Source organism: Salmo trutta, chromosome 12, assembly GCF_901001165.1.
Source record: "Salmo trutta chromosome 12, fSalTru1.1, whole genome shotgun sequence".
NCBI classification, from domain to species: domain Eukaryota; kingdom Metazoa; phylum Chordata; class Actinopteri; order Salmoniformes; family Salmonidae; genus Salmo; species Salmo trutta.
Window position 1 is genome coordinate 25,840,268 of NC_042968.1, and position 26,627 is coordinate 25,866,894.

Sequence of the window (26,627 nt, forward strand, 5' to 3'; positions counted from 1 at the left end):
AAATTAAAATACTGTAGTTGACCTATTATACTGAACTAGTGAAAAAAGGTGGTCAAGTGCAACTCATAAAATGCATTATTCATTGCTTTAATTTAAACCAACCCTCTCTCCAATCACTACGATTATTAAACGTGTTACGGTTTGAGTACCATCTAGCGGTTGAAATGAGATCACGCAGGCCCAAAAATGATATTTTATGTTTTATTACAAGACAGAACTAATGTAGTTGTTGAGATACAGAATAAAAATATAGACAAAAATAAAACAAAATCGAAAGAAGTGCACAAAATGAAAATGACTGGAAGGTCCTAACGGTTCAATTAACAGCATCAGTTTTACAAATGGATTTGAAATAAATAAATATTAAATGACATTACAGATTGAATTTCATAATGTAAAAGGAACGTTCATTCTTATAAGGCACACATGATCAAATGTGCCATGCAAACGCCAATAAAATAAGCATTTCCCTATATACAAAAACAGTTTATAATTTCCATCTTGATAAAAGGAAGCAGCAGCTCTCCTTTTAATGACATTATTTAAGAATCACAGAAAGATTTAACTCAACTAACCTGCCACACAAAAGTAACTGTTTTGAAAACGAGGTTATACAGCATATTGACACAAACCTTTCTACTGTGATGAAGTTCAGTTACAGCAAATAAATAACTTTGCACAACAGGACACCCTGTCTACTAGCCAGGTGCCAGATCTGTTTGTGCTCTTGCAAACTCCATTAATATCATTGTCAAGCCATACAATGTTTGGCATGACAATGAGTAACAAGATGTTGGCATGATGGGACAGACAGACTGGCACTCAGGCTACCTGTCTGCATGTCTGACAACAAACTGATAATAACTCATGCCACTTACTGCAAAACTGTGCATTATTTAACAGAGGTACACATCTGATTGGTTTGACTCGACCACTGACCAGAAACGTATGTTGTCGCTTGAGGCAAAACCTAATTATAATTATGAAATATCGATTTAAAAAAATGAAACGCTGAAAAAACAATTTTGCTACGAGGCAGAGATGGACTTACAAACATTGCTCCTTTAACATTTTGGTAATTTCTCACATTCAAAATGTCTGCATAGTCTCAGCTTTGATTTGCTTCTGTAAAATAAAATACGCGTTCAATAACAGAATAACAAGATGCCAACAAACACAGAACATTAGTAGTGTAAGTATTGCTTTGGCCTTCAACTCATCTCATAGGACAAAGATATGGGTGGTATTCAGCAGGAACAAAACTGTGTTACTGCTAGAAGTTGTCCAACACAGCATAGCTAATTTTCATAATTGGTTGTAAAAGCTTTGCTGCATTGTGCCTTACCAAACACAACCCTCCTGAAGTGTTGTAACAAACTTGGGGATTAGGCTAGCCACTTATTGGCCAATGAATAAGTTACAAGTGATGCCATAAAATAATGCCTCAATCTAAATATTTCCACATCTATACACTTAGTGGTTTAAAAGATGCATTGTCAATCCTGTAATTTAAAATAGTTCTCATAGCCAAAACACAAACAAGTGTATATACAAGAACACTTCAACATATGGTTATAAAAATGTGCATTTTCAGCTCATGGAAGACCACAAATAAATAACTGCTGGTTTTCATTCCAAGACAAAGATGAGTTCTGCATGCTTGGTCGAACTCAATCTATCATGATTCACTTGCATGAAATTGCTGGAAAAGCAATGGATAAGCTCATGGTATGGAGTGTTTACACATCTGACAACGTACAATACTACTCAGTGCTTGCCAAACCATGCATGTGTGGGAAAGAGTGTGAAAACACATGCATGTATACATTTAAAAGGCCATTCATACTGTATAAATTCACTGAAGACCCCTAAACTCTCATAGCCCATAACCCTTTATATATTAAGATGCTATAAATCAAATCTGCTTGAGTGTCAGGGGAACACAAGTATAAGAAAACACTTAAAATGTTCATTCCATCAATGCAAATAAGCTGGTTTTAGAAATCTAGCTGGTGGAGTCTTGCATATCAGCACAAGAATACTTCATTGCCAATTAGACAGCTGTAAAAATAAAATAAAAAACATGTCTGTATGCTGGCAAAAAGAACATATATATACACAAATGCTGGTAACCGTAACACAGAAAATAAGCAAACCAAATTAATCAGACCTGAATAGTGTGCCCTTCAAGGACAAATAGAATTCTGCCTCATCCTATAAATAGTACAACTAATGCATTTATAAAAACTTTTTTTTTTGTTCTTTTTAGTTTTCTTTAAAAAAACAGACCAGAAAATTTATTATATGTTAAAAAAATAACAAATACACATATCAAAGCAAAAATAGGAAAATCCTTTAGCCATCTAAATGCACAGTGAACTAATAGGGAATGGTTTTGGGGGGTAGTCTGCCACTGGAGACAACTTGTAGGGTGCCATGGTCACCCCAAGAGGGTGCTCAAGAGCCATCACCAGTCCTCTTTCAGGGCCTCTGGTAGCGGGAGAGGCGGGGGGTGAATGGTGGGAAGGGGAAGGTGCGTGTCCTGCATGGGAACCAACGTCTCCTGCTTCTTGGAGCTGCAGCAGGGCTTGAAGAGACGTGGGTCAATCATCACCTCACCAAAACGCCCTTTGTATACAATCCCACAGCACACCTTTTGCCTACAGGGAAGAGGATGAAGTATACATTCAATAGTTTGTCCAAAAAGCAAATAATTTTTGCAGAATTGTCCCAGATAAATTACAGTACTAAATGAAATTTAGATTTTTCAGACAGACTTCAATTTCATATACTTCATTGAGATACCTTTTCCAGTAAGAACGGTCCAGGAAGGAAAAGACAGAAGGAGTGGGGCGCCTCTGTTTGGACTCAATGTCTGAGCCGTCATCTGACTCGTAGCTGGGGGACTGGGATGGAGACATGCTTGAGGTCGTGCTGTGGGCATCCGAGTCTGAAAGGACAAACAGGACCATTTGTGGCGGAAATCTCATGGTAAATGTTTGAGGCAACATCTGCATGTCTACCTGGATCCTCCAAGTAGGGCCTAGTGACTAAAATGAAACAAAGACTTACACAGTAAAACTCAGTGGTTTAAAAATGTTGAATGTGTAGATATTCTATAATTTTGTTGATTTAACAAGTGACCTACTTTGTCTTTTGAATTTGTGAAGCCTCTTCAGTTTGTTTTTCTTCTTCCCATCACTGTTCTTCATCTTCTTGGGTTTGGTTAGCTTGAAGCCAGGCCCAGCTCTTGCATCCACAACCTAATGTCATATAATACATGTCAATCACTCAACTTCCACACAGCATCAATTACATGAAAAATTCAAGTGAATCCTCATTGAACTAAAATAAAAAGATGGTGCATACATGGTTCCAGTTCTTCTTAGAGCCCTTTGGCAGTTTTTTCCATCTTTTTACTAACAGCACACAGGCATTGCAGATGTCTCCCACACGATCCTCTGACAACCTTGATAAATAATCAAGGAAATGAAAACAAAAACACCTCAAATAAATCAGTAAACGTCTTTACATAAGACAGAACCTTAACTTATATATGAAATCATTTTCTGAAGCACTGCAAAGTTAACATCGTCGTTCTTCAGACAGCAAAAAAACTAAATCAGTCCTAGACTAGTTACTAATATCTTCCCAACTCAATCTGTTGACCATCACTTGTTTAACCTTTTATGGCATACAATCACTGGGACAAAAACTGGTGCAAAATCTGCATTAACATTAATTACAATATACAATACAGAAATAAAAGTCTATAGTGTTTAATACTCAATAAAAAGGAAGTATTTGATGAATGCAATGTTAAAACGTTATTAAGACTTAAAGCATACCCAAAACATAGCCTGAAGGTTTCTTCATATCTGCTGCTGTCAGTAAAGCGTGAACTGGAGGACTTGGTCTTGCAAATGCAACATCCTTCATGGCTGCGATATATTTTAGACTTGTGAAAACCAAACATGATGATCAATGGGAAACCTACAGAGAAAGAACAAACCGATTACCAAAGGATGCCATCCATTGAATGCAGAGTAGTAATAGCACTGTAACGTTACTGCTGTAAAGCTTTCCCCTGATGGAAAGGGGCGGGTCACCACATGTGGTCAAAACATTGGGTTAGTTCCATTTAGAAGCCTTATTCTACAATTTCAGCTTGTCTCAGCGCGAAGTTGACCTATTTTAACTACACAAAATTAGCTATACGAAGCCCCCCCCACACAAAAAAAGCTATCTTGCAAGCTACTATACCGATTGATGACAATCACTTAGCCATCGGTGTTAACTTATATCTAGCTAGACGTCCCCGTTACTATGCACACACAATTAACGTTATAGGCAACGACTCCCATATCGCTTTTATGTTTTCTGACTGGAGGAGCCTATTTTTTAAACAAAGCTCGCGGGACAGGAACCAAAATATGAAATTGGTTTAATGTTTTTTGAGCACAGACTCACAACTAAATCTAGCCAACTTTTGCAAGCTAGCTATTCGATTTAATAGATTACAATACACCAAGGGTACATTGCCACTTGCAAGCAATCCACCAAAATAGAATGGCAGCATCTGGCAACAGCTAGTAATGACGCCATCGCTAGCTAACTTGGCTACTGCAAATACTCGACAAATTAGAACAGTGGGTGGTTGGTAATAAATTAACTATGCTTTTCTTATTGCAATTTTGATCGTTTATCTGCGTTTAGAACTCATATGTTTTTGTCGGGAAAGTGATTCTCAGTTACTTGGGGAATCCGAAACAAAAAGCGGGGAAGGAAAACTCCTTCCAGTGAAGAAACAAAAAGCGGACGAACAGTCATAAAAAAAAATGCGGCACAAAAAAGTGAATTGAGCAACACTGGCTTGTTTTATAATTTCAAATGAAATTGTTGTTGTAAGATTTAACACGCACAATAATTTATATCGTTTCCTTCCCTTTAAATTCAAACGTTCGTCCGCTGAGAGCGCCAAATAGCAATCTGACTATTGTTGTTAGCTAGCCTGCTAACGTTAGCTAGCTACCACGCCACGCTCCACATCCATGCTCTCCCATTGTTACAATGACCCCCTTGCAGATATAGTTCGCACGCGACAGACTAAAATTAAATGTAAGATCTGTAAAACATTAGTATTTACGTTAATTTCTAAATGCAAATGGGGTAAATAACAGTGGACTTACCGAACAAAAACTTTGAATCTTCGCCGTTGTCTTTTTACACACTGCGCATGCCTTACTACTACTGCTGCATACAGCTGGGTATTAGAATAGCATTAGCATAAAAAAAACATGAAAATAAAGCGTCCCATCGTAGAAACACCATATTAGGAGTGTAACATGTTCACTTGAACAGAAGTTCAACCAATTGGAGCACACTGTGCATGGTATTTAACAATATAGGATTCTGGGAGTAGTAGTGAGTATGGAAATGATTTCCGTCTAATCCTATGTATTCAACACCTCACTAGACTCCATGTCCCAGCAAGCATCGTATCAGCAACGTATGAATGGACAAGAAAAAAAAAGTATTTGAAATGGCGCGAATGAGTTTGTTTACATTTTAAAACCAGCATTTGTTGTTATCAGTGTTTGATTTCTCTGCTTGGTAAAGTTCTATTATTTTTGCTCTACAGTTCATATGGGAAATATATGGGGGCATTTACAATACCATCAATAACCATATAGCAATTTAGTGACACCATTCCAGTCAGTTATAATCCATCAATAAAAATACAATAAACATATCCATATTACTGCATTTCTGTAATTTTATTCTTTATTTATTTTTTACACTGTACACATTTCCTCACTTAGTAAACACTACATTATACGGCTATGTCAAATGTACAACATTATTGAAAAACAAAAATATATCTCCCAAGATGCTCATGTCGATTGTACATGGAATAGTACAACCAACACAATCCAGACATTGGCACAGGAAAGACATCCTTCACACCTACTTCTATCAAACTGCCATTGTTATTCATCATCATATGCTGCACAGTAAGAAAAATGGAGGACCAATGATTCTCATCTAGATCTTGGGTTAATTTTTTTGTGTGATGTGGATTATATTGCATAGCAGAAACGCCAACAGTTCAGAGGAGAATCGTTTGCTCTATTTTGAATCTGGCCTTTTATAGCAACCATATGTACCACTCATTATTAATTTAACTGGCAATCAGCTCATACAATTCTCACTACTGAACAGACATGTTGTAAACCTGCCAGGAATGGGCAGAACAGGTGAGGAATAATGAGAAGTTGTTGGAAAGAAGGATGCACTGGTTAGAGGTATTTACACGAAGGCTGTCATTTTATAAATGACTCACTTTCTACCAAGCCATGGTTATGATGAGTACTGTACTGTTGAAGAGTTGTCTGTCAAGTGTGAAGCATTGACATGGCCGTATAGTGATACTTCTCCAACTGAATACATATTGTGCATCACTACATTATCTTATTCAGGAGCCTCTTCTTAGGCCAAGTAATCCATATAAAATAGTTGCATCCTACGGTACTTCCAGGGGGATTGATCCAAACTTACACACTGTCATATTGATGTAGGTGAATCAGTTTCCCACCCTACACAAACATCTATACCATGTCATATTCATACTTATAAAGCATACTTCTACATCATTTGCTTCAAGCTCTGCATTATGACAGTTAGAATTAGAACAGAGCAAGCAACTTGACAGACATATCAAAATAATACTGTTCTTCTCCGAAAATATATTATCAGTTTTTGTTCCTTGTTTTCCTTTTTAGAATATAGCCATTGTCAGCAGTTCACAATAACAATGAAAATATTTAGCTTTCAATAAAGTAGTATACAACAGGTGGGTTATCTTCTTCAACAAAGTGAAAGTCATGGATCGTAATAGAAAACATATTCTTAACGTCTAACAGCAACATTGTTCAGGATAAAAATAACAACACATTTTGAAAGGCTCATTGCACTTAATATATGGCAAATGTAACAGTAGCTTTAATATAAGCCAGAAATCGTCCCTTAATTGTTCATGTCTCTTTCTGCATAAAAAGGTTTAATTGTTCTTTAGTGGTCCCTAACAGTCTTCCTTAGTCAGGCCCAATTGGTGTGAACGAAAGAGGACCTAGATACCGATCCCTTTGACAAGTGAAGCTTCTAGGGTAATGTTGAACTCCTGCAAAGTCTGTAACACTCTGATCAGAGAATTTACCAATGAGCGGTCCTTTATCAGTGCTGTGTCTTCGTACATTTGCACTGTGATTGGACAGTCTGCGAGGAGAGCGATCCAGTGGTGTAACAAATGGTCCCTAGGAAGAGCAGAGAGAAACAGGAAGTTTACCAGACTGACTTCATGGAACTTTTTAAATAAATCCTCATACCTGCTAAAAGACAGGATAGGAAGGGCTCAAGCTTGGTTATGACTGAGGTATTATTTACATTGCATTTAGGCATGTCTGGTCTCGCTATGTGCCACTTAAAAAGATTTTTGACAAAGAACAAAGAGAAGGTATTTCATTAAAGTGGCAGGTGCATTTGAGCTACCAAGCCCTGTTCTGCCACAAAGGGTTGAGAGAGAAAGAGGAAGTCTGAGGTGTCATAACTAGTAGGATATATACTGTATGTTTTGAACTAGTGTGTGGAAGCTTAAAGTGGGATTATAAACTGGATGGTTCAAGCCCTGAATGCTGATTGGCTGACAGTAGTGGTATATCAGACCGTATACAACGGGTATGACAGAACATTTCTTTTAACTGCTCTAATTACGTCGGTAACCAGTTTATAATATCAATAAGGCACCTCGGGAGTTTGTGGTATATGGCCAATATACCATGGCTAAGAGATGTATCCCAAGTGGCAAAGCTGTCTAAGGCACTGCATCTCAGTGCAAGAGGTGTCACTATAGTCCCTGGTTCACATCTGGCTGTGATTGGGAGTCCTATAGGGCAGCGCCCAATTGGCCCAGCGTTATCTGGGGGTAGGCCGTCATTGTAAATAAGAGTTTGTTCTTAACTGACTTGCATAGTTAAATAAAATATCTAGGTGCTTTGCGATGTGCATAAAAACAGCCCTTAGCTGTGGTATATTGGCCAAATGCCTTATTGCTTAATAACTATACAACCATAAAAAATTATTGTATTTCTATGTATACAACCTCCACAAATACACACATACAATACCCAACAGGATAGGCAGACACAGTGTAAGGGAGAATAACTGAAGCAGGAGGTGGGGAGGGATGACCCTAGCACTACAAAAGAGGACAAAGCCACCCACTGTTAATTTACCTTTATTTAACTAGCCAAGTCAGTTAAGAACAAATTCGTATTTACAATGACAGCCTAGGAACAGTGGGTGACTTGTTCAGGGGCAGAACAACAGATTTTTACCTTGTCAGCTCGGGGGTTCAATCTAGCAACCTTTCATTTACTGGCCCAACACTCTAACCACTAAGCTACCTGCCGTTATCACAGCGATAAATGCTGTGCTGCTATTAGGGTTGCACATTTTGGGGAATATTCAGAGGTGGAAACTTTCCGTGGGAATTAACGGGAATATATGGGAATTAACGGGAATATATGCAAATTAATATTAATACCATTTAAATTTAGATGTTTTTTGCATTGGATATATTTACCATATCATATGGAGACAGAAACATAAACCTTGACCTTATCATAAGTAGACATAATTGAAAATGATTAAATCCTTCCAATAGAAATAAAAAAAACAATTTAGTTACGAATTGAAATTGAATTAAATGAGTTGACTCTTCACATGGGATGATTTTACTGAACAACAAAAGAAAAGGAATATTGAATGATCCCCAATAATCCATCGCATCTCCCAAAAACTTTTTCAACATACATCAGTAAAATGATAGTCTAGAAACCAAAACTTTGGTTGTCTTCCTCTCAGGCTTCCATGTCTTCTCCCTGGACCTCCTCAATGTCGACCTCTTGAACATCAGACTCTGAGGCCTCATCTTCACTGTCACTTTCCAACCTTGTTGAGCATGGCTCGTTGTCAGGCTCAAAAAGCCTCAAATTTGCCCGGATGGCCACCAATTTTTCAACCGTTGTATTGGTCAGCCTGTTGTGTGCTTTAGTGTGTGTGTTCACAAACAAGGATCAGTTGCGCTCTGAGGCAGCTGATGTTGGTGGGATTTGGAGGATGATGGAGGCAACAGGGGAAAGAGCCTCAGATCCACAAAGTCCCTTCCACCAGGTGGCTGATGAGATATGTTGGCACGACTGCCATATTGCATCTCCATCCCAAAGCCCTTGCTTGGAAGTGTACATCGCCAGACTGCCAAGAACCTTGCCCTCATCCAGGCCAAGGTGGCGAGACACGGTAGTGATGACACCATAGGCCTTGTTGATCTCTGCACCAGACAGTATGGGCATCAGGCAGAAGTCTTCACGCTTTTTGATGTATTTCAGAACTGCAGTTTCCTCTGCTTGGAGCAACAGTGAAGTGGGCAGGGCAGTATGGATTTCTTCTCTTACATCTGCAAGCAGAGTCTGAACATGATGGGGCTATCCATATCGGCAGACTGTGATATGGTCAATTCCAGGAGACCGTCAAACATGATGACAACACCCCCCAAACGGGTGTTGCTGGGTAGCTTCAATGTGGTGCTCTAATTCTTCTCACTTTGCTTGGTGAGGTAGATTTCTGCTATAACTTGATGACTCTCTTGTAGAGTATCTATTGTTTTCAGTGCCATGATGTCCATGAGGAGCAGATTCAACGCATGAGCAGCACAGCCAATGGGTGTGATGTGAGGGTAGGACTCCTCCACTTTAGACCAAGCAGCCTTCATATTCGCAGCATTGTCTGTCACCAGTGCAAATACCTTCTGTGGTCCAAGGTCATTGATGACTGTCTTCAGCTCATCTGCAATGTAGAGACTGATGTGTCTTTGCTCTTGTAGAATACTGGTTGAGGAGTGGAGATGATGTAGTTAATTATTCCCTGCCCACGAACATTCGACCACCCATAAGAGATGATTGCAATACAGTCTGCTTTCTCTATGATTTGCTTGACCTTCACTTGAACTCTGTTGAACTCTGCGCCCAGCAAATGAGTAGATAAAGCATGTCTGGTTGGAGGTGTGTATGCTGGGCGAAGAACATTCAGAAATCTCTTCCAATACACATTACCTGTGAGCATCAGAGGTGAACCAGTTGCATACACAGCTCGAGCAAGACATTCATCAGCATTTCTTTGATTATGTTCCTCCATTGAGTCAAAAGAAATTCTGATTCCAGGAGGACCATGAGCTGTTGCTATCAATAAGGTGTCTGATTCATCATTTTCACCTCAAATAGAAGTAGAGAGACTTTTGTCAGAGGTTCTTTGTTGTGAGCGCTGAGGGAACTTTATGCACTTGGCCAGATGATTCTGCATCTTTGTTGCATTCTTCCCATTTGATTTGGCACAGTATTTGCAAATGTGCACAGCTTTTGCTTCCACATTAGCTGCAGTGAAATGTCTCCATACATCAGTGGCATTTTCCTGTAAAGATTAGAAAAAATAAATACAATTCCATGTACAGATAAATAGTTAAGCAGTTTGATTAAACAACTCCTTTGTAAGATAGATTTTAAAAAAGAAACATGTATGGAAACAGGTGAAATAACACTCCTCAGTTAGCAGGCTCAAGCAAGCTAAAACCCACATGGTAGCAAAAACTAACTAGCAGAAATTCTTAACAGGTTAGAAATGATTTAAACACACTTTGCTGTAGGCTACTATTTACTAGTTAACCAAAAATTATGTATGTCATATAAAATATATTCACCCCACCCAGTATTGTAATCAAAACTTACCAGATAGCATGTAGTCCTTGGCTCAGACAGTGTAGTAGTGTGGACTCAATAGCATCTCATTAGTGTGCAAGATCATGAGAATCAGCTGTACATGTGTTGGAAGAGTGCACTGCACATGTGATGGAAGAACGCACTGTGCATGCAGAGGGTTGCAATTCCATTGAATTGGGGATAGTTTAACCAAAATATGCTACAAGACCTAGAATTGCCTTATGTGTATCCCACAAAATGGTTCACTGTTATAAGCTAACTTTTTTTATGAATTTAAGCAACATTTCCCAAATTCCAGGGCTTAACTTCCCATGGAAAATTTCCGGAAATTTCCCGGAAAGTTTCCGACCCTTTACAACCCTAGCTGCTATTAGAGAGATAATGAAAACACTTCTCTTTCAGTTGAATTGAAGATGTCTTGTAAAACATCTCAAACTGTCACGAATGCTAGGAGTAGTGGTAGGAGTCAGGTGCAGAGAGCAGAGGTAAGAAAAAACTAGATTTATTTTTCTCTGGTACGACAACGGTCGACGCCAACACAACAGGCGTGTGAGCTAAGTGACCAACCCATACACAACGGGCACACAGTCCGGAAAGAAAATAAATCAGGCAGATCGCCAGCACATCCAAAATAAGCACACTGACGTAAAATAATCCCGCACAAACCTGGGCGGGCTAAACAGGCTTAAATAACCACAAATCAAGATACACAAATAAGGAACAGGTGCAAACAATAAGACATACCAACAGAAAAGGAAAAAGGGATCAGCGGCGGCTAGTAGGCCGGCGACGACGACCGCCGAGCGCCGCCCGAGCAGGCAGGGGAGCCACCTTCGGTGAGATTCGTGACACAAACAATCTAATTTGCCCTTTTGACCAGGACATTTAGTGCTGTACAATGAATTCCCATTCAAATGTTCCTGATGATAGCTGTTGTTCTGAGTGTGTTTGTGAGGCAACAGAGGAGATATTACCTGGCACCCAGACACACCAGCATCTGGAACTTCCCATCCTTGCCTATGTTCCTAGATGTGCTGTTGATGGCCCGCATGAAGCGGCAGAAGTGGTGTACTCTGGTTTGCCAGTTCTCATCTGGAGTCACCTCCCTCTGCTCAGCACTCTCAAAGTACACTTGTGACTTTTCTATAAGGAGAAATCACAGAAAAAAGACACTGATAAGAGCAACCTCATCCATTAGCATGGCACGGACGATACTGTATACTGTATATTCAGGTGTAATGGTCGTGTTTTGGAGGCTTTACCTAAGAAGTCCCAGATGAAGACATTCTTAAAGAGGCGTGGGGACTTGAAGCCATGCTGGAACACCTGCTCTAAAGCCCAGACTAGACCATACTCCCCACACAGCAGAAGGGTCAGACTGCCCCTCTATAGAAAAACAGACAGGGAAAGAAAAAGAGTGACTAATGTTGTCTCTTTTCAAAGTACCCTGGTCCAACACATCAGTTGTGGCCATATGAAACTGTTCATTTGGAACACGTGAGTGAAACTATGATCAGTGTTGCCTGCAGTGTACAGACAGTGTACAGGTTGAGGACCCACTGTCTCCTTCACTGTGATGAATAATAGACAATGTGGTGGGGGGGATGTGTCTCTCACCTCCTTCTCTGGCTTGTGGAAGTGCTTCACTATCCCATTGATGGACTCTCCCACTCCCTCTTGGATCTGACCAGTGTTCAACTCTGGATGATGGGAAAGATAAAGAAAAAATCAGTCCATGCCAGCAGACACAAGACCCTCAAAAGTTATCTAAAGGCATGGACACACCAGTAGCGTTCGCCAGCCGAGAGTACTAAGCACCTCTTAACAGTGTGTCGGCCATAATTTGCAAACCGAGTGCAAACCTATTCTACATGTAGAATCGCGCAGAATATTTTTCAGTCAAACGTCCACCAGAGACCAGAGGGTGGTCCTTAAAACACACCACGGTGAAAAAACTGCAGGCAAACGGGAGATCAACATTTGGTGCTGTGTGTGTAGTCCCTTGGTGAAGATTATTGGTTATTATTGATGAAGATTTTTGCAGTGTATTTGAATGGTCACTCACTTGGTTTGCTGTTTGGTGAGATGGTGACGAACCTCCTCATCATCCCAGGGGACTGCTGCATGGGGGGCGTACGACACATTCTGTCCTCGTTCTCTGAGTTTGGTGTCACTAGCTCTCCCACCAGGACCCTCTCCAGACTGCCATCGTCCACCCCCTTCCCCAGCCACCGGCCACACGGGAACCTACGCACACACACAACAATATAACAGTTAACCAAAGCTTCAACAGGGTCTTTCTTGTGAGTAGATGCTATTAGCATATTTCACTCACTTGTAAGCATGACCTGTGATCTCATTCCGGACCATAACATACTCCACAAGCCACTTGGCGTAAAGACCTGAGTTATCATGGCCCATCTGCACTGTGGTCAGCTTGCCCAGGTTCTGGCACTGTGACAGCGAGAGAAGGCAAAGGGCAAAAGTCATGTTAAGGTGAATATATATTGATATTATTATCATAATACCAGGAATATTCAATCTTGAGGGGAGCACCAACCTCAAAGGTGATCTCCTGAGTGTGCTTGGGGACCTGGAGCACCCCGGTCTCAGCCAGCTCCCCAGACACACACACCCAGGGGTTGGCTGTGAACATGGAGCCTCCTAGTTTCTTACTGGGAATCACCAGCACATGGTATGGGATCACTGTGGGACAGAGAAGAGAGGGAAACCTGAAATCACTTAGTCAAGTACAATATGGTAGCAGGTAGCCTAGTGGTTAGAGCATTGGGCCAGTAATCCGAAAGGTTGCTAGATCGAATCCCTGAGCTGACAACGTAAAAATCTGTCATTCTACCCCTGAACAAGGCAGTTAACCCACTGTTCCTAGGCCGTCATTGTAAATAATAATTTGTTCTTAACTGACTTGCCTAGTTAAATAAAATGGTCACAAGAAGAGCTACCTCTGTCTTCAATATATTTCCCAGTATACATCTCAAATCCAGGAAAATGGTTTAGCCAGGAAATAAGTCTCATTCATCTATTACTCTAATCTAATTTGCTGGCACTCACTGATGGTGGTGAAGACATTGGTGAAACAGAAGTAGTCCACAGCGTTGAAGGAGAGGAGGTGGTACAGGAACTGCTCTTTCTCATCGTCACAGCGCAGAAAAGCATAACGCTTGTATAGTTTCCTGCAACAAAAAAATTCACTAAAACAAATCAGTTTAGCATTTCATATCATGTAATGATTATAGATCGAACAATAACAGTCTGAAGCCTAAAAGGCTGAATCAATAGCTGATGAATGTGTTTTCCTTGGGAAACAACTGGAGAATGGTAATGGAATGGTCACAATGCAATACCTCCATAATGAATCAGCCTGAACGTGACCCACTTCACCACCATCTCATCAATTATAAAAAAAAACATTGTAAATGTTTAATAGGTGATTGTACTATGACGTTTGGATCTGTCAAAAGAGCTCATATATTATACATGCATAGTTTTCAGACATCAGGTTGATTCATGTGTATGAGACCGAGTGGGACATTCCAATATAAATTAGTGAGGATTTATGAGGAGACTTACTTAAAGGGAATGGGATATTATTCCAATTACTGAAGCAGAGGCTCTGACAAAAATTACACATTTTGTGTTTAGCTTGATTTGCCAGTTGTATACTAGGTCCTTGTTGTTTTGCTCACTTTGTAAGTTCATGGTCAGACAGCAGCTTTTTGAGGTGCCTGGACAGCAGTTTCTTCTCCATGGAGAGCCTCACCCAGGCCCTGGCCTTGCCCACGTCTGTCTTGATCTCCCCAATGTTCTGGATGTGTCTACGAAGGATATAGTACACAGCAGAGGTCAGAGGAGAAAAACACACACGATTGCACATATACACACATATACAAACAGTCATCCTTTCAGAGATGGTCTATAATGTTGTAGCATGTTTTGCATCCTTTGGCCAAGGTGAGCACAAAACCACAAACCTAATATATGATAAGATGCAAGAGCAGTGACAGTCCCTCTAAACAAGGTGAAAGACCTCTGCTGTATGTTGTTTTCACCACGGTTCTAGATTCCAGAGCATGCAGGGCTGACAGGGGGTAGCCAGCCCAGCCAGGAAGAAGCCTTGGCCAGCCCCAGACTCCCTGGTGTTTAAGCCAGCCTCCTGTCATCGCTCCCAGCCACTATCATGCCCTCTGTGTCCAGACACATTCCCTTCCACTCCACCTCTGCCAGTCAGCAGGGCACTGTCTGCGCTATAAGTGCTCCCCATGCACCCCCCCCTCTCTCATCCCTCCTTTCCCTCCCCCTCTCCCCCCACTCTCACGAATTAACCCAATTTCCTCCACTCCACTCTGTTCCCCATGGCAACAGAGCAAAATATCAACATTCACAATGCAGATTGTTATTGCATGAATGGTATTGTAAGACAAACAAATGTTATCTGCAATCTGCAGACTAACTACAGGAATCCACCTGTAGAAGAGGAATTAGATAAATGTCAAATAATAAAGAGCACAGCAAGGTAAATATGAAATGTTGATATGTAGAATGAAGCTACCTGGTCAACCTTTATTGTCCATTTAAAGTAAAGATACCCAAATATAAATATTTATCAATTAAAATGTGCTCGTATATCAATGTGACAACGCACAAATGAAAAAGCACCAATGGAAAATTCTGGATCCTTGGAAAGAAGACATGACATGTTTGTCTGTGCAGACGTGTGATCAGAGTAAACTTCTACAACAGACTACAGCACAGCCATGAGTAGGCCGCCATTGTAAATAAGAATTTGTTCTTAACTGACTTGCCTAGTTAAATGAAGGTAAAATATATATATATTTAAATAAACAGCTACCTGAGCCAGACCCCCCTCTCCCTGGCTTGGTCTGCAGGGGGTCTGCAGGGGAATTAGGCTGGAAGTAACATGCTGTCACACAGATCAGCCCAGCTCTCTTTACCACCTCCTTCACACCACACCAGGAATGACGTTCTGTATGACTCAACACCACTGGCTGTGGTGCACTGTAGACATGACAGTGGTCTGACTACCTTAACACACAATGCATCCCATAAACTACCGCCAACTTCAGGATTCCTCTCAGCCTGGCTGAGCACTACCGTGGCTAAAAGTGTCTGCTAAATGAACTAGTGTGGATAAAAGTGTCTGCTAAATGAACTAGTGTGGTACTGTTTCAGAACAGAGACCCACCTGTTTTGAGCCCCACCTGTATATATATATATATATATATATATATATATATATATATATATACACACAGGTGGGGCTCAAAACAGGTGGGTCTCTGTTCTGAAACAGTACCACACTAGTTCATTTAGCAGACACTTTTATCCACACTAGTATATATACAGGTGGGGCTCAAAACAGGTGGGTCTCTATATATATATTCTTCCGTGCTTCTACACCTGCATTGCTTGCTGTTTGGGGTTTTAGGCTGGGTTTCTGTACAGCACTTTGACATCAGCTGATGTAAGAAGGGCTTTATAAATACATTTGATTGAGTGTATCAAGAATATTAATGACAATAATTTGGTAAAACGCCAGTGTTTTCTGAAAGTTCTGCCTCCGCTTTTCAACTCTTCACATCTTGATGGTTCTAGATAGACATTCTAGATTTAGGAGAATTCTGCAAAAGTATAATCAGTTTGTTTACTGTCCTGCTGTTTGGGGATTTAGGCTGGGTTTCTGTACAGCACTTTGAGATATCGGCTGATGTAAGAAGGGCTATATAAATACATTTGATTTGATTTGATGATATATACACAGTACAAGTCAAAAGTTTGGACACACCTACTCATTCAAGGGTTTTTCTGAATTTTTCCATTGTAGAATAATAGTGAAGACAAAACTATGACATTTTGCCTTTATTTAACCAGGCAAGTCAGTTAAGAACAAATTGTTATTTTCAACGACAGCCTAGGAACAGTGGGTTAACTGCCTTGTTCAGGGGTAGAACGACAGATTTTTACCTTGTCAGCTAGGGGATTCAATCTTGGAACATTCCGGTTACTAGTCCAGCGCTCTAACCACTAGGCTACCTGCCTCCCCAAATAACACATATGGAATCATGTAGTAAACAAAGAAGTGTTAAACAAATCAAAATGTATTTTAGATTTTAGATTCTTCAAAGTAGCCTTGATGAAAGCTTTGCACACTCTTGGCATTCTCTCAACCAGCTTCAGCTGGAATGCTTTTCAACAGTCTTGAAGGAGTTCACACATATGCTGAGCACTTGTTGGCTGCTTTTCCTTCATTCTGCGGTCCAAGTCATCCCAAACCATCTCAACTGGGTTGAGGTCGGGTGATTGTGGAGGCCAGGTCATCTGATGCAGCACTCCTTCTTGGTCAAATAGCCCTTACAAATCAAATCAAATCTTATTGGTCACATACACATGGTTAGCAGATGTTAATGCGAGTGTAGAGAAATGCTTGTGCTTCTAATTCCGACCGTGCAGTAATATCTAACAAGTAATCTAACAATTTCACAACAACTACCTTATACACACAAGTGTAAAGGAATGAATAAGAATATGTACATATAAATACATGGATGAGCGATGGCCGTGCGGTATAGGCAAGATGCAGTAGACGGTTTAGAATACAGTATACTGTCACGTCCTGACAAGCAGAGGGAGTAGTTGTTTAGTATTTTTGGTCAGGACGTGGCAGAAGTACTGTGTTGTATGTGTTTTTCTAGTATTTCTGTTTCTATGTTGGTCTGTGTGGCTCCCGATCAGGGACAGCTGGTTATCGTTGTTCCTGATTGGGAGTCATATATTAGGAGTGTGTTTGTCACCTGGTTTTTGTGGGTTGTTTTATTTTACACTGCTAAAGTATCTGTATAGCCTGTAAAACTGTTACTAGTCTTTATTGTTTTCCCGTGTTCACTTTATGCAAATATAATTAAAGATGAGCATACATATCCCGGCTGCGATTTGGTCGATTCAACACGGCTATATTTGTGACATATACACATATGAGATGAGTAATGTAGGGTATGTAAATATTATATAAAGTGGCATTGTTTAAAGGGACAGGTGATACATTTATTATATCCAATTTTTTATTATAAAAGTGGCTAGAGATTTGAGTCAGTATGTTGGCAGCAGCCACTCAATGTTAGTGATGGCTGTTTAACAGTCTGATGGCCTTGAGATGGAAGCTGTTTTTCAGTCTCTTGGTCCCAGCTTTGATGCACCTGTACTGACCTCGCCTTCTGGATGGTAGTGGGGTGAACAGGTAGTGGTTCGGGTGGTTGTTGCCCTTGATGATTTTTTTGGCCTTCCTGTGACATCGGGTGGTGTAGGTGTCCTGGAGGGCAGGTAGTTTGTCCCCGGTGATGCGTTGTGCAGACCTCACTACACTCTGGAGAGCCTTACGGTTGTGGGCGGAGCAGTTGCCGTACCAGGCAGTGATACAGCCCGACAGGATGCTCTCGATTGTGCATCTGTAAAAGTTTGTGAGTGTTTTTGGTGACAAGACAAATTTCTTCAGCCTCCCGAGGTTGAAGAGGCACTGTTGCGCCTTCTTCACCACTCTGTCTGTGTGGGTGGACTGTTTCAGTTTGTCCGTGATGTGTACGCTGAGGAACTTAAAACTTTCCACCTACTCCACTACTGTCCCGTCGATGTGGATAGGGGGGTGCTCCCTCTGCTGTTTCCTGAAGTCCACGATCATCTCCTTTGTTTTGTTGATGTTGAGTGTGAGGTTATTTTCCTGACACCACACTCCGAGGGCCCTGACCTCCTCCCTGTCGGCCGTCTCGTCGTTGGTAATCAAGCCTACCACTGTAGTGTCATCTGCAAACTTGATGATTGAGTTAGAGCGTGCATGGCCACGCAGCCATGGGTGAACAGGGAGTACAGGAGAGGGCTGAGAACACACCCTTGTGGGGCCCCAGTGTTGAGGATCAGCGGGGTGGAGATGTTGTTTCCTACCCTCACCACCTCGGGGAGGCCCGTCAGAAAGTCCAGGACCCAGTTGCACAGGGCGGGGTCGAGACCCAGGGTTTCGAGCTTAATGACAAGTTTGGAGGGTACTATGGTGTTAAATGCTGAGCTGTAATCGATAAACAGCATTCTTACATAGGTATTCCTCTTGTCCAGATGGGCTAGGGCAGTGTGCAGTGTGATTGAGATTGTGTCGTTTGTGGACCTATTGGGGCGGTAAGCAAATTGGAGTGGGTCTAGGGTGTCAGGTAGGGTGGAGGTGATACAATCCTTGACTAGTCTCTCAAAGCACTTCATGATGATGGAAGTGAGTGCTAAGGGGCGATAGTCGTTTAGCTCAGTTACCTTAGCTTTCTTGGGAACAGGAACAATGGTGGCCCTCTTGAAGCATGTGGGAACAGCAGACTGGGATAGGGATTGATTGAATATGTCAGTAAACACACCAGCCAGTTGGTCTGTGTATGCTCTGAGGACGCGGCTAGGGATGCAGCCTTGCGAGGGTAAACACGTTTAAATGATTTACGAGCCGTGTCAGTGGCACTGTATTGTCCTCAAAGCGAGCAAAGTTGTTTAATTTGTCTGGGAGCAAGACGTCGGTGACCGCGACGGGACTGGTTTTCTTTTTGTAATCCGTGATTGACTGTAGACCCTGCCACATACGTCTCGTGTCTGAGCCGTTGAATTGCGACTCTTTGTCTTTATACTGACGCTTAGCTTGTTTGATTGCCTTGCGGAGGGATAGCTACACTGTTTGTATTCAGTCATGTTTCCGGTCACCTTGCCATGATTAAAAGCAGTGGTTCGCGCTTTCAGTTTTGCACGAATGCTGATATCAATCCACGGTTTCTGGTTGGGGAAGGGTTTAATAGTCACCGTGGGTACAACATCACCGATGCACTTGCTAATAAACTCGCTCACCGAATCAGCATATACATCAATGTTGTTGTCTGAGGCTAACCGGAACATATCCCAGTTCACGTGATCGAAGCAATCTTGAAGAGTGGAATCCGATTGGTCGGACCAGCGTTGAACAGACCTGAGCACGGGCATTTCCTGTTTTAGTTTTTGTCTATAGGCTGGGAGCAACAAAATGGGTTTGTGGTCAGATTTGCCGAAAGGAGGGCGAGAGAGGGCTTTGTATGCGTTGCGGAAGTTAGAGTAGCAATGATCCAGAATGCTGCCAGCCTGGGTTGCGCATTCGATAAGCTGATAAAATTTAGGGAGCCTTGTTTTCAGATTAGCTTTGTTAAAATCCCCAGCTACAATAAATGCAGCCTCATGATATATGGCGCCGACAGAGATGGTCGCCTCGCTTCGCATTCTTAGGAAACTATGCAGTATTTTGTTTTTTATGTATTATTTCTTACATTGTTACCCCAGGAAATCTTAAGTCTTATTACATACAGCCAGGAAGAACTATTGGATATAAGAGCAACGTCAACTTACCAACATTACGATCAGGAATACGACTTTCCCGAAGCGGATCCTCTGTTTGGACCACCACCCAGGACAATGGATCTAATCCCAGTAGCCAACCCAAAACAATGGCGCTGCAGAAGGGGCAGACGGAGCGGTCTTCTGGTCAGGCGCCGTAGACGGGCACATCGCTCACCGCTCCCGAGTATACTACTCGCCAATGTCCAGTCTCTTGACAACAAGGTAGACAAAACATCCCAGAGGTGTGTTTTGGGTCATTGTGCTGTTGAAAAACAAATGATAGTCCCCCTAAGCGCAAACCAGATGGGATGGCGTAACGCTGCAGAATTCTGTGGTAGCCATGCTGGTTAAGTGTGCCTTGAATTCTAAATAAATCACAGACAGTGTCACCAGCAAAACACCCCCACACCATCACACCTCCTCCTCCATGCTTCCTGGTGGGAACCACACATGCGGAGATCATCCGTTCGCCTACTCTGCATCTCACAAACACACGGCGATTGGAACCAAAAATCTCAAAGGACAGATTTCCACCAGTCAGATGTCCATTGCTCTTGTTTCTTGGCCTAAGCAAGTCTCTTCTTATTATTGGTGTCCATTAGTAGTGGTTTCTTTGCAGCAATTTTACCATGAAGGCTCGATTCACTCTCCTCTGAACAGTTGATGTTACATCTACACGTTCCGCTAGCGGAACGTCTGCTCCAATATCCAATGATGGGCGGGGCGCGAAATTCAAACTCCTCTAAATCCGAAAACTTACACTTTTCAAACATATGACTATGTTACAGCTATTTAAAGACAAGACTCTCCTTTATCTAACCAAACTGTCCGATTTCAAAAAGGCTTTACAGCGAAAGCAAAACATTAGATTATGTCAGCAGAGTACCCAGCCAGGAATAATCACACAGCCATTTTTCAAGCTAGCATATCATGTCACATAAACCCAAACCATATCTAAATGCAGCACTAACCTTTGATGATCTTCATCAGATGACACACCTAGGACATTGTGTTATACAATACATGCATGTCTGTTCAATCAAGTTCATATTTATATCAAAAACCAGCTTTTTACATTAGCATGTGACGTTCAGAACTAGCATTCCCACCGAACACTTCCGGTGATTTTACTAAATTACTCACGATAAACGTTCACAAAAAGCATAACAATTATTTTAAGAATTATAGATACAGAACTCCTCTATGCACTCGATATGTCCGATTTTAAAATAGCTTTTCGGATGAAGCACATTTTGCAATAATGTAAGTACATAGCCCGGCGTTACAGGGCTAGCTATTTAGACACCCACCCAGTGTAGCCTTCACCAAAATCACATTTCCTATAAGAAAAATGTTCTTACCTTGCTTGTTCTTCATCAGAATACACTGCCAGGACTTCTACTTCAATAACAAATGTAGGTTTGGTCCCAAATAATCCATCGTTATATCCAAACAGCGACGTTTTGTTCGTGCGTTCTAGACACTATCCCAACGCTAAATCTCGGCCACGAGCATGACGCAAAATATGACAAAAAATTTCGAAATATTCCATTACCGTACTTCGAAGCATGTCAACCGCTGTTTAAAACCAATATTTATGCAATTTATCTCGTAGAGAAGCGATAATATTCCGACCGGGAATCTGCCTGTCTGTAAACTGAGGAAAAAACCGAAAGCCGGGGGCGGGGCGTGTCACGCGCCTAAGGCTTAGTCCATTGACTGACCACTCAGCATTTGCTCTCGTGTGCTTCAGCCAGGGCTTTGAATGACATCATTCCTGTTTTTCCCGGGCTGTGAGACTCCATTGTTGACGTGAGAAGTGTCACGTAAGAGCAGAGATCCTTTGTAAACGACAGAGATAATAAAGAAGGGCAAGAAATGTTCAGACAGGGTACTTCCTGAACAGAAGCATCTCAGGTTTTTGCCTGCCATAGGAGTTCTGTTATACTCACAGACACCATTCAAACAGTTTCAGAAACTTTGGAGTGTTTTCTCTCCAAAGCTAATAATTATATGCATATTCCAGTTTCTGGGCAGGACTAATAATCAGATTAAATCGGGTACGTTTTTTATCCAGCCGTGAAATTACTGCCCCCTAGATGTAACAGGTTTTAAGATGTGTCTGTTACTTGAACTCTGTGAAGCATTTTTTTGTGCTGCAATTTCTGAGGCTGTTATCTCTAATGAACTTATTCTCTGCAGCAGAGGTAACTCTGACTCTTCCTTTCTTGTGGCGGTACTCATGAGAGCCAGTTTCATCATAGCGCTTTGTGGTTTTTGCGACTGCACTTCAAGAATCTTTCAAAGTTCTTGAAATGTTCCAGATTGACTGACCTTCATGTCTTAAAGTAATGATGGACTGTCGTTTCTCTTTGCTTATTTGAGCTGTTCTTGCCATAATATGGAATTGGTATTTTACCAAATAGGGCTATCTTCTGTATACCCCCCTACCTTGTTACAACACAACTGATTGGCTCAAACGCATTAAGAAGGATAGAAATTCCACAAATGAACTTTTAACAAGACACACCTGTTAATTGAAATGCATTCCAGGTGACTACCTCATGAAGCTGGTTGAGAGAATGCCAAGAGTGCAGTAACTGTTTTGGTTACTACATGATTCCATATGTGATATTTCATAGTTTTGATGTCTTCACTATTATTCTACAATGTAGAAAATAGTAAAAATAAAGAAAAACCCTTGGACTTTTGACTGGTCCTGTATATATATATATACACTGCTCAAAAAAATAAAGGGAACACTAAAATAACACATCCTAGATTTGAATGAATGAAATAATCTTATTATTAAATACTTTTTTCTTTACATAGTTGAATGTGCTGACAACAAAATCACACAAAAATAATTATTGGAAATCCAATTTATCAACCCATTGGAGGTCTGGATTTGGAGTCACACTCAAAATTAAAGTGTAAAACCACACTACAGGCTGATCCAACCTCCCTACAACGCCTGGGCATGCTCCTGATGAGGTGGCGGATGGTCTCCTGAGGGATCTCCTCCCAGACCTGGACTAAAGCATCCGCCAACTCCTGGACAGTCTGTGGTGCAACGTGGCGTTGGTGGATGGAGCGAGACATGATGTCCCAGATGTGCTCAATTGGATTCAGGTCTGAGGAACGGGCGGGCCAGTCCATAGCATCAATGCCTTCCTCTTGCAGGAACTGCTGACACACTCCAGCCACATGAGGTCAAGCATTGTCTTGCATTAGGACGAACCCAGGGCCAATCGCACCAGCATATGGTCTCACAAGGGGTCTGAGGATCTCATCTCGGTACCTAATGGCAGTCAGGCTACCTCTGGCGAGCACATGGAGGGCTGTGCGGCCCCCCAAAGAAATGCCACCCCACACCATGACTGACCCACCGCCAAACCGGTCATGCTGGAGGATGTTGCAGGCAGCAGAACGTTCTCCACGGCGTCTCCAGACTCTGTCACGTCTGTCACATGTGCTCAGTGTGAACCTGCTTTCATCTGTGAAGAGCACAGGGCGCCAGTGGTGAATTTGCCAATCTTGGTGTTCTCTGGCAAATGCCAAACGTCCTGCACGGTGTTGGGCTGTAAGCACAACCCCCACCTGTGGACGTTGGGCCCTCATACCACCCTCATGGAGTCTGTTTCTGACCGTTTGAGCAGACACATGCACATTTGTGGCCTGCTGGAGGTCATTTTGCAGGGCTCTGGCAGTGCTCCTCCTGCTCCTCCTTGCACAAAGGCGGAGGTAGCGGTCCTGCTGCTGGGTTGTTGCCCTCCTACGGCCTCCTCCACGTCTCCTGATGTACTGGCTTGTCTCCTGGTAGCGCCTCCATGCTCTGGACACTACGCTGACAGACACAGCAAACCTTCTTGCCACAGCTCGCATTGATGTGCCTTCCTGGATGAGCTGCACTACCTGAGCCACTTGTGTGGGTTGTAGACTCCGTCTCATACTACCACTAGAGTGAAAGCACCGCCAGCATTCAAAAGTGACCAAAACATCAGCCAGGAAACATAGGAACTGAGAAGTGGTCTGTGGTCACCACCTGCAGAACCACTCCTTTATTGGGGGTGTCTTGCTAATTGCCTATAATTTCCACCTGTTGTCTATTCCATTTGCACAACAGCATGTGAAATGTATTGTCAATCAGTGTTGCTTCCTAAGTGGACAGTTTGATTTCACAGAAGTGTGATTGACTTGGAGTTACATTGTGTTGTTTAAGTGTTCCCTTTATTTTTTTGAGCAGTGTATATATATATATTCAATTGTTTTGTTGTTGCCTGTTTTGCATGTTATTTTGGCATTAATACGTGTCACATATCAGTTTGCAAACAATGTAAAAAACGAAATCATTGAGTTAATAAAGCTGCATACAAACATGGTCTCCTTTTTGCTTTCTTGAGTAAGGCAGCTCCAAAATGCAGGTGTTTCAGTCTAGCTCAGTGCTTTCTGTGGTGGTGGGGCAGCCAGCGGAAAATACGGAGCATAGGGTTGGTAATGTTCTCTAGTTGCACCGTGATTGGCTCAGTGTTCTGTCACTCATGGGGACACTACGTCACTGCAAAATCTACTGGGAGAGCTCGAAAATTCAAGCTACATTAGAAGTGCCCATCCAAGAAGGTTCAAGGTCATTGGCCACAGATAATATGACTTCAAATCACATTATATCTGCCGTAGCTTTGATTGGACTGATCATGTCAACATCATAGTTTCAAAATCTTAGCTAGGAAGCTAGACAAGCAGTCATCATCATGAATCACGTCGACAATCTACTGGCAAATCTTTTTCAATCCTTGTCATATGAAGAGAAATTATAGATAAAATGTATCGGTGCTCATCGGACATTGGACATAAACATTACACGACAAGTTGGTAATCGCAAATTCAACAATGAATGGTTTGGAAGGAATCAGTGGCTAACTGCAAGCGCTGCAAAGCAATCACTAGCCTCCTATTCAGTGGAGTGGGTGTGTGATATAAGTCTGGGTTTAAGGGTCTCTTTTCCAAGCTTAAAAAGATAAACATTCATGCTGTCAAACCAGCATGATTTCCGCCGTGTTCAAAACAACTGGAAACTCGGAACAAGGACATCTCAGACTTCAGTAAATTCAAGACAACTGGGAAATCTGAAATAAACGAGCTCTGACTGTGAAAATACGTTTTGATTGGTTATCCAACTTGGAATTCCAAGTCGGGAACTCTGGCTTCTTTTTAGAGCTCCGACCTGAAGATCACTGATGTCAACCTTGTTTTTGATTCAACCTTGGATTTTTTTCCCCGAGTTCCCAGTTGCCTTGAAAGCACCATAAATCCAGAGAATGACATACTTTAATGACAAAGTTTGATGACAAAATTTGCTCACAAGGACCGCTGCACCACCTTCCTGTTCAAGTGAGCACAGCACATCAAGGTCAGTCCAAAAATGTATTGTATGCTGCTGCATAAATTATGTAATATGCCAGGAAGATATGTATACTGTAGCTGAGAAAGTAACACTAAGTGTATGTTGTTTAGTAAGCTGTTAGTAGCCCATGTGCCTTACCCTAATAATTTGGTCCCTTTCCCCCTCATACTTTAGCCTACTGTTCTGACTTGGTGGTGCACATGTAGTCTATAGCCTGTTTAAGAGAAATATAATCATTGAATATTGTAAGAGCTTTCATTGTCAGCTTATATGCCCCCTTTATTTATCTTACGGCTCTGACTTGGTTTACAGGGAGAATACCATGTTCTAAATTCTGTCGCTGTACATTTCAAAAGTGCTGAACAAATAGTTATATTGACTACGTCCATCCTAGCTCGCTCATTAATGTCTTAATCGAAATTACAGATTGCCTCCTATCTGCTTGTCGTCCCCTTATGCCATAGTTAGTACATCTCAATTGTCAGTAAAACCACATTTGTTTAAGCAAGTCAGCCATATCAGCTATGTTTTTTTTAGAGGCAGTAAATGAGGCTGAATTAACTGTTTTGCTGCCAGACAAGGCTCCGCTGATTGCCAGGTGTAGCAGTGGTAAGGATTCACTCCATGGTGCTGAAAAGAAAGCTCTGCTGTTGGGACAGCTTTATGTAGGCCCTAACAGTTTGTGGGCACCGTTTTTCACCGTTATAGTGCAATTAATGTATTGTTTAGTGTTGTGTTGTGTAGTGACTTTGCTGGCATGCATCTAAATACATTTTGGAGAATTTGCCACCAAGATTTACATGTAAAACATTGACACTGCTTGTATAGCATTTGGACCAGACATGAGGGGCCAGACATGAAGATCATGAGGAATGTAGGTTAAGTCTAATCAAATAGAACACAAAGATGGAAGCCTAAGCATTGAGTACAGTCGTGGCCAAAAGTTTTGAGAATGACACAAATATCAATTTCCA

The 26,627-nt window shown here is 41.7% G+C and overlaps 2 protein-coding genes across 3 annotated transcripts in view; both read right to left on the bottom strand.

The window, feature by feature from the left end:
* Nucleotides 1-187: 187 nt before the first annotated feature.
* LOC115203251 (SIN3-HDAC complex-associated factor-like) lies at nucleotides 188-5,291 on the bottom strand. Its single transcript, XM_029767781.1, has 6 exons — nucleotides 5,190-5,291; nucleotides 3,849-3,993; nucleotides 3,370-3,469; nucleotides 3,149-3,263; nucleotides 2,806-2,950; nucleotides 188-2,660 (listed from the first exon to the last, which is right to left on the bottom strand). Exons 2-6 carry the CDS (start codon nucleotides 3,974-3,976, stop codon nucleotides 2,468-2,470), a joined length of 681 nt encoding a protein of 226 aa, XP_029623641.1. The 5' UTR covers nucleotides 3,977-3,993; nucleotides 5,190-5,291; the 3' UTR covers nucleotides 188-2,467.
* Nucleotides 5,292-5,755: 464 nt separating this feature from the next.
* LOC115203252 (DENN domain-containing protein 5A) overlaps nucleotides 5,756-26,627 on the bottom strand; it is a 71,944-nt gene continuing 51,072 nt past the window's right edge. Inside the window, exons 15-23 of one of the 2 annotated variants that reach the window (XM_029767783.1) lie at nucleotides 14,537-14,665; nucleotides 13,902-14,023; nucleotides 13,390-13,535; nucleotides 13,165-13,283; nucleotides 12,895-13,076; nucleotides 12,447-12,529; nucleotides 12,092-12,215; nucleotides 11,804-11,972; nucleotides 5,756-7,313 (exon numbers count right to left, since the gene is read on the bottom strand). In XM_029767783.1, the coding sequence (XP_029623643.1) occupies nucleotides 7,130-7,313; nucleotides 11,804-11,972; nucleotides 12,092-12,215; nucleotides 12,447-12,529; nucleotides 12,895-13,076; nucleotides 13,165-13,283; nucleotides 13,390-13,535; nucleotides 13,902-14,023; nucleotides 14,537-14,665 (1,258 nt within the window). In that variant the 3' untranslated portion in view covers nucleotides 5,756-7,129. The remainder of the gene's footprint in view (nucleotides 7,314-11,803; nucleotides 11,973-12,091; nucleotides 12,216-12,446; nucleotides 12,530-12,894; nucleotides 13,077-13,164; nucleotides 13,284-13,389; nucleotides 13,536-13,901; nucleotides 14,024-14,536; nucleotides 14,666-26,627) is intronic. The other variant, XM_029767784.1, reaches the window with a different exon arrangement.

Coding starts and splice junctions, on each gene's coding strand:
- LOC115203251 (XM_029767781.1), bottom strand. CDS start 3,976: ATGTTTGGTTTTCACAAGTCTAAAATATATCGCAGCCATGAAGGATGT. Junction 3,470..3,848: donor ACCTTCAGGCTATGTTTTGG/GTATGCTTTAAG, acceptor TTATTTATCAAG/GTTGTCAGAGGATCGTGTGG. Junction 2,661..2,805: donor GACCGTTCTTACTGGAAAAG/GTATCTCAATGA, acceptor TCTTCCCTGTAG/GCAAAAGGTGTGCTGTGGGA.